The sequence below is a fragment of the Oryx dammah genome, unplaced genomic scaffold, assembly GCF_014754425.2.
Source record: "Oryx dammah isolate SB20612 unplaced genomic scaffold, SCBI_Odam_1.1 HiC_scaffold_12, whole genome shotgun sequence".
In the NCBI taxonomy this organism is placed as follows: Eukaryota; Metazoa; Chordata; class Mammalia; order Artiodactyla; family Bovidae; genus Oryx; species Oryx dammah.
The window spans coordinates 70049606-70055619 of NW_024070196.1; the positions used below are offsets into that span (position 1 = coordinate 70049606).

Sequence of the window (6014 nt, forward strand, 5' to 3'; positions counted from 1 at the left end):
AAGTTCTGCTTCTGGTGGCAAGACTGCCCCGCCACCCCAGGAGGGCTGCTGCCCATGCCGCCCCTGCCCTCTGCCCACCTGCCTTCAGGTGCCTCTGAGTGTCTGCACCCCACGCACACACTCACACCTGCCCCCTTGCCCCACCCAGGAGCAGGCAGGGGCTCCCAAAGACCCCGTCCAGTCCCCTTGTTGAGTGTTGGACCCCAATCAGCCATGCAGAGCCGGGACCAGCAAAGGCTGGTTCCTTTTTCTCTCACTCCAGCTCCTCCCATCACAGGAAGACAAGAGCCACCAGTCTGGGCCCCTGGGGGCTGGTGGGGAGGCTGGGCCCCACGCCAAGGGTCTCAGGTGCTTCCTCTTCTGCAGTAATCCCTAGGACCATCCCTACCCCCACACCCCCGGCCACAGGGATCTCATGACCCTCAGAGCAGTTATTGTTGACATGGTATTATTAACCCATTTCACAGAGGAGGAAAACCAAGGCTCAGAGAGAGGGTCCCAAGGTCAGGAGTAGAAGTGGGAGGCAGACGGAAGACACTCATCCCACACCCCTAGAATACGTCGCCCACAAAGCAGTAATAATCGGCGTCGTCTTCGGGCTGCACGGGGCTGATGGTCAGGACGCAGGTGTTGTGGGCTGCATCCGCAGCTGCGGAGAAGCGGTCCGGGGTGCCGGGGGCCCGGTGTTGGTCCTCCTCTGAGCGGTAGTAGAGGAGCAGGCGGGGGGCGCTGCCTGCTCGCTGCTGATACCAGGACACGCCGAGGTCCCCGACGATGGCGTAATGGGGGCTGATCATGCAGGACAGTTGGGCCACTTGGCCTGGGAAGACCAGCAGTGCTTCCGGCTTGGCCAGGGCTCGCTGGGAGGCTGAGAGACACACACACTCAGGTCTGGCCCGGGCCCCTTCCCTCCGGCCCCTGCCCCACGAAGCCTGGGTCAGACTCTCCAGGAGAATCTGCTCCCAAAAGCTCAGAGCCGGTGCTGTGGAGTCAGCATTGTGTGGGCCACAGAGCGGGCGACCCTTAAGCCCCGTCTTCCCAAGGAGCCACGTGCAGCTAAGGGTCCAGAATTCAGAGGGTGGGCTGGTGGCCTCTGGGTCCCCATGCTGCCCACCCTCATCCCTTGCCCGGCAGACCCCCATCACTTAGGCCACTCTGGCTCGTCCAAAACCTGGTTACGGGCTGATCAACCCCAAGAAGCCTCCTGGTCCGTTACTATACCCATCGGCTCAGCCTCCGGCCACTGACTGCTGGAGACCCTCTCAGGGATAGCTTGTCCCTGAGGCCCTGCGGGGCAGTGATGAGGCCACACCAGCTTCCCCTCTGAAAACCTGAGTAGGTGACCAGTCTCTGAGAGCCCCCCAGAGTCAGAGTCCAAAGGGACCCTAGCTATCTGGTCACTCACCAGTGGGGAAACTGAGGCCAGGTCTCCTCTCCCCCTCCCGGCCCCTTCGGAAACCGTCCCCCCTGCCCACTGCGATTTACTTCCCCGCAGGGGTCTTCTAGAGCCCCGTGCTGTCTTACACACCCCCCCCCAGGTGAGCCAGGCCTTGGGAGGGCTCACCTGCCAGGAGGGCCCCCAGCAGAAGGAGGGCCAGAGGCGGGCAGGCCATGGCCGGAGGCAGGGGGGCAGGCGGGAGTCCAGTGTTCTGCAGGCGGTGCTCCAGGTGCTTCGGGACGTTCCCGTGAGGGAGACCGCTGGACCCCAACAGGGCATGCAAATCACCAGCCCCCCCCGACAGCGGGGGCGGGGGGGGGCGGAGCCATCTCCCCGAACGTCAGCCAGCGGGCGCCACGGGGCCGCCTGAGAGCAGGAGCTGGAAATCCACAGGTGCAGTCAGAGCAGGTGGCTGCTTTCCACCGAGGTCTCATGCGTATGGTCACGTGCACAGACCTCACACGTGTGGCTCGAGGGTCACACACACACACATATACACACACATCCCAGTACCCAGACCAAATTTTAGAACATCTCCATCGCCCTAGAAGGCTCCCTCAAGCGCCTCCCTGACCTGTAACGGGCCTCCGCACCACTGTTATAAAGCTCCCACTGTGGGCCCCTCTATGGCACTTCCATGACACTGTAGACAAAAGACCCCTCCTCAACGGCTCAAAAGACAAAAACCCCTGGACAAACAGGTGGTGGCTGGAGCCGAGGGTGCAGGCCGGAATCTGGCCACAGCCGCTCCCGACTGTGCTGCAGGACTCGGGTCCCCAGACAGCGGCATCCTGGGGAGAAAGCGCTGGTGTGAGTCTGGGGAACGCTGCCCCGGGGCCGCCTCTGAGCGCCTGCTGCCATCGAAGCACGTCCTCCCGCTAACCTGCCCGTGCCGGTGCCCCTTGCCCTTTTTCCAGCTGTAAACGCCGAGGGAAGCAGAGCGTTTCTGGCGGGCTGCGCTGGGATCTGGGCCTCCTCCTGCCCCCTGAGCTGAGCTCTGCCCCCAGAAGGGCACAGACGGCCTGACCACCTGGCAGGGAGGGCCGCTGAGAGGGAGGTCTCCTGAGTCCAGAGGCCCGGCCACAAGCAGATGCACAGAGGGGCCGTGACACGGTGCAGCACACTGGAGAACACCAGAAGCTTCTTAGAAACGGAAACGCACTCTCCCCGGACAGCCCGGCACCCCCTCCCAGCATTTGCCCTCGAGAAAGAGAAACAAATGCCTGTTCACCCAGAGACCTGCTGGCCTTCCTCATCATCACCCCACATGGGAAACGACCCAAAGAGCAGGCAGTGAGCGGATCCACAGACGGGGGCACCTCCAGGCAGGGGGACCCTCCTGGCATGAGAGGAAGGACCCACCGACACGGTGACAACCCCGGGGGATGCCACACGCAGGGGGTGCAAGGCCCTGCCCCGTCGGCCACCTCCCTCTTCGTGACAGCCTGGCTGGGAGTTTGGGGGGGACAAGGGACATGTTCTGTATCCTGATTGTGGAGAACACTCCGCGGGGTGACTCTGACCTGTATGCCAATCAAACCTCAACAAGAACAGGGGACAGAAGATGGGGAGGCCGGCAGTGCACCTGGGGAGGGGGCCTGCAAGGCTGAGGATGCCCCCACCTCCAGGAACCTCCCCACTCCCCGCCTGGGAGCTCTGTCTCTCCTTGTGGGCGGCGGCGGCGGGCGGGGGCACTGGTCTCTGGACAGCTCTGGGCCCAAGGCTCCAGCCCCCACTAGAGCCCTGCACCGAGAATGCCCGGACCCTCCACAAACCCCATTACCCGGATACTGGCCGCTCAGACCTCTTGGCAGCTCCCACTGCTGTGGAGACCAGCTTGGAAGCTGGGGGGGGGGGCGCGGGGGAGGGAGCCTCAGTCCTCTCTGATCCAGTGAGCGGGAGACGGCTGAGGACCCTGGACTAGCTGCAGGGACCCCCTGGACTGAGCAAGCAGCTCCGCTTGAGCCCACCCACCCATCATCCCCCCTACCCTTACGCCTCCCGCAGGGCCCCACCCTGCAGTCGAGCTCCACCCCAGCTCCTTCCCCAGGTGGGAAGTTGGGGGTCGGAAGGGTCTGTCCCCACCACGGCCACGTTTATCATGGTGGTGTTCGGAGGTAAGTGGGGGGGGTCCCCTGGCCTAGCGCTCCCTCTGCCTCGGAGGGGGAGAACGAGGAGGTGGTGTGGGGAAGGGGCTGTCCATGGGATGAGTCTGGGGCGAGTTGCTTGAGGGAAACCACCCCCCAAGCTGGGTCCTGGGCAAAGCAGGCAGGCTCCTCTGGGCTGCACAGCTGCTGTGCCGCCCCTGGGGGCGCGTGTGTCCCAACTGCCCCATCTCTTCGCTGCTCAGGGGTCCTGCAGCTTCGGGGGGCTGGGCACGGGGCTCCTGAGCTTCTGGTGGAGGCAGGGCTGCATGATGGAGGCAAGAGTCGTTCAGACGTCTGGGGAGATGCAGGGGGGTACGTTCCTGACCCCATAGGCAGGAGGGAGGCAGAGCATCCTGGTCTGGGGGTAAGGCAGGTGCCACGCGCCCGCCTGTGCCCCTCTCCTGCAGCCGGCTGCTGGGAGCTGGTGAACACCTGGTGTGGCCTCGGGACCCTCACCCCCACCCGAGGCAGAGGGGCCAGGTGCCTCCTGACGGTGAGGGGGCAGCGAGGGGCGCTGGGGGACTGGCTGAGGGGGCCCCTCGCCCCGGCAGGGCTGGTACCAGCCCTGCCCTGCCTCCCTCTCTGCCCTCCCAGCGACCATCGCCCTGCTGGCTGAGGATGGGCACCTGGGGAGCCTCGCAGACGGGCTGGAGGAGGGGCCTTCCCTGGCGCCCTCCGTGGCCAGCCCCCCGCTGCAGGAGCAGGGCACCTATGTCCGGGTGCAGATCATCAGTACGTGGGGTCCAAGATTTGGGCCCCCTGCAGTGACGCTGGAATATAAGAGGAGAGACAGCATCCACGGGCACCCATGCCCTGCAGAGCCCCCAGCCTGGCCAGGACCCAGCCCTGTCCTTCCCACCCAGTGCCCTGTCCTGAGCCCAGGTGGGGATAGTAAACACGTCCAGAGTTGGGGGGGCGGGTACGGACCACCAGCCTGCCAGTGATCAGACTCCCTCCCTCCACAGAGGAGGAGGGAAGGGACCCCACCCGCTATGAGTCCATCCTGGAGAACCTGGATGGGCAGTGTCCATAGCTGGCCAGTGAGTGTCACTCACACAGGAGAGCCTGGGCGGGAGGAGGGCGCCTGCCCACCTGCGCCCTCAGGCAGGGTTTCCCGGGCCTCACAGAGGAGCTGCGCTGGCGGTCGGGCCTGCTCCCCGAGGGCGACGGCCAGAGGCGGCGCCTGGGCACTCGGCGTGGCCCCCAGGAGCAAGGCCCTCCTTCACAGCCCCGAAGGGTGGGCTCCCTGCTGTCCAGGACCCAAGAGCTGGGGCCTAGAGCCAGGTAAGGAGGAGACACGGACCCCGGGGGACTGCTCGCACCCAGAAATGGGACCCCCTTCCCAGGGGACAGATGTGCGTGCTGAGAGGTGGACCACAATGCCAGCCTCCCTTGGAGACACACGTAAAGCCGCATGGCGGGACACACTGTCCCTGAGGGCAGGTCACCATCAGACCGCTGGGGGCTCGGTGACCGGGTATGTGGAACAGGGCCTGGCACACAGAGGGTGCTCCGTGTGGAGACACTGAATGAACTCAGCAGAGGCAGCAGCTCCACGTGCTCGATGCCATTTGAAGGGCCTGCTCCTCTGTGCCGGCAGGCCCTGTGACCAGGCACATCACGGCCAAGTGGCCGAGCTGGACTGAGATCCAAGGGGGCTGGCTGTGACCTCTGCTCCTGTGGTCAGGTGCAAAGGCCCGAAGCATTCCTCCTGCTGAATCTGTGATTACGGGGAGATTGCATCAGCAAGAGGCGCAAGGTCACCGACAGAGCGTGAGGCCATGGAGACGAAAAGGGTGGAGGGGCGGCGGTCCTTGAGAGGGGGTGGCATGCTCCTCCAGGGTCTCCAGCTGGCCGGAGTCAGACGCCCTTGAGGCTTCAGGTCAGCAGTTAATGCCTCACGGTCTGGTCTGCGATGCCTGTTGGATTACGCAGGATGACAAGGTCGCCTCCCCACCAGGGACAGCAGCTGAAGGGGTGGCACCCCATCCCTCCCTCCGCCCCACCCCCCGCAGACAGTCCAACAAGAGGGCACACAGCAGGTTCGGCTAAAATAAAGGCTTTTAATTGCACATTTTCATCTCAGGTCATCGGTGGGGTGAGGGACCCCCTCCTCACTCTGGGTCCCAGCTCGGTGGGTACAATCTGACGTCATGGTCCAGCTGTCGGTGGGAGGGGGTGGAGGTGGGTGCAGGGCTGGCCACCCAATCTGCTCTGGTCTCTCAGGGCAGGGAGCTCAGACCTGTAGAGAGAGGAGATCAGGCTGAAGGTACAGGAGCAGCCAGGAGGAGCGGGAGCACCCTGGAGACATAGGAGCAGCCAGGAGGAGCGGGAGGACCCGGGAGGAGCAGGAGCACGATGGAGAAGTGGGAGCACCCAGGAGGCATAGGAGCAGCCGGGAGGAACGGGAGCACCCTGGAGACATAGGA

The 6014-nt window shown here is 64.6% G+C and overlaps 3 protein-coding genes across 3 annotated transcripts in view; 1 reads left to right on the forward strand and 2 right to left on the reverse strand.

Annotated features, from left to right (window-relative positions):
* Nucleotides 1-431: 431 nt before the first annotated feature.
* Nucleotides 432-2529, reverse strand: VPREB3 (V-set pre-B cell surrogate light chain 3). Its single transcript, XM_040251165.1, has 2 exons — nucleotides 1565-2529; nucleotides 432-868 (listed from the first exon to the last, which is right to left on the reverse strand). The coding sequence occupies exons 1-2, from the start codon at nucleotides 1611-1613 to the stop codon at nucleotides 552-554; spliced, it is 366 nt and encodes a 121-aa protein (XP_040107099.1). The 5' UTR covers nucleotides 1614-2529; the 3' UTR covers nucleotides 432-551.
* Nucleotides 2530-2913: 384 nt separating this feature from the next.
* Nucleotides 2914-5657, forward strand: CUNH22orf15 (chromosome unknown C22orf15 homolog). Its single transcript, XM_040251306.1, has 5 exons — nucleotides 2914-2963; nucleotides 3331-3555; nucleotides 3993-4078; nucleotides 4180-4526; nucleotides 4619-5657. The coding sequence occupies exons 1-5, from the start codon at nucleotides 2914-2916 to the stop codon at nucleotides 4871-4873; spliced, it is 963 nt and encodes a 320-aa protein (XP_040107240.1). The 3' UTR covers nucleotides 4874-5657.
* The window catches only part of CHCHD10 (coiled-coil-helix-coiled-coil-helix domain containing 10), a 1750-nt gene continuing 1364 nt past the window's right edge, over nucleotides 5629-6014 (reverse strand). The window contains exon 3 of the mRNA XM_040251166.1: nucleotides 5629-5827. Coding sequence (XP_040107100.1) covers nucleotides 5808-5827 — 20 coding nt within the window. The 3' untranslated portion in view covers nucleotides 5629-5807. The remainder of the gene's footprint in view (nucleotides 5828-6014) is intronic.

Coding starts and splice junctions, on each gene's coding strand:
- CUNH22orf15 (XM_040251306.1), top strand. CDS start 2,914: ATGTTCTGTATCCTGATTGTGGAGAACACTCCGCGGGGTGACTCTGAC. Junction 3,556..3,992: donor TATCATGGTGGTGTTCGGAG/GTAAGTGGGGGG, acceptor CCTCTCCTGCAG/CCGGCTGCTGGGAGCTGGTG. Junction 4,079..4,179: donor GGGCCAGGTGCCTCCTGACG/GTGAGGGGGCAG, acceptor CTGCCCTCCCAG/CGACCATCGCCCTGCTGGCT.
- VPREB3 (XM_040251165.1), bottom strand. CDS start 1,613: ATGGCCTGCCCGCCTCTGGCCCTCCTTCTGCTGGGGGCCCTCCTGGCA. Junction 869..1,564: donor GCTGGGGGCCCTCCTGGCAG/GTGAGCCCTCCC, acceptor TGTGTCTCTCAG/CCTCCCAGCGAGCCCTGGCC.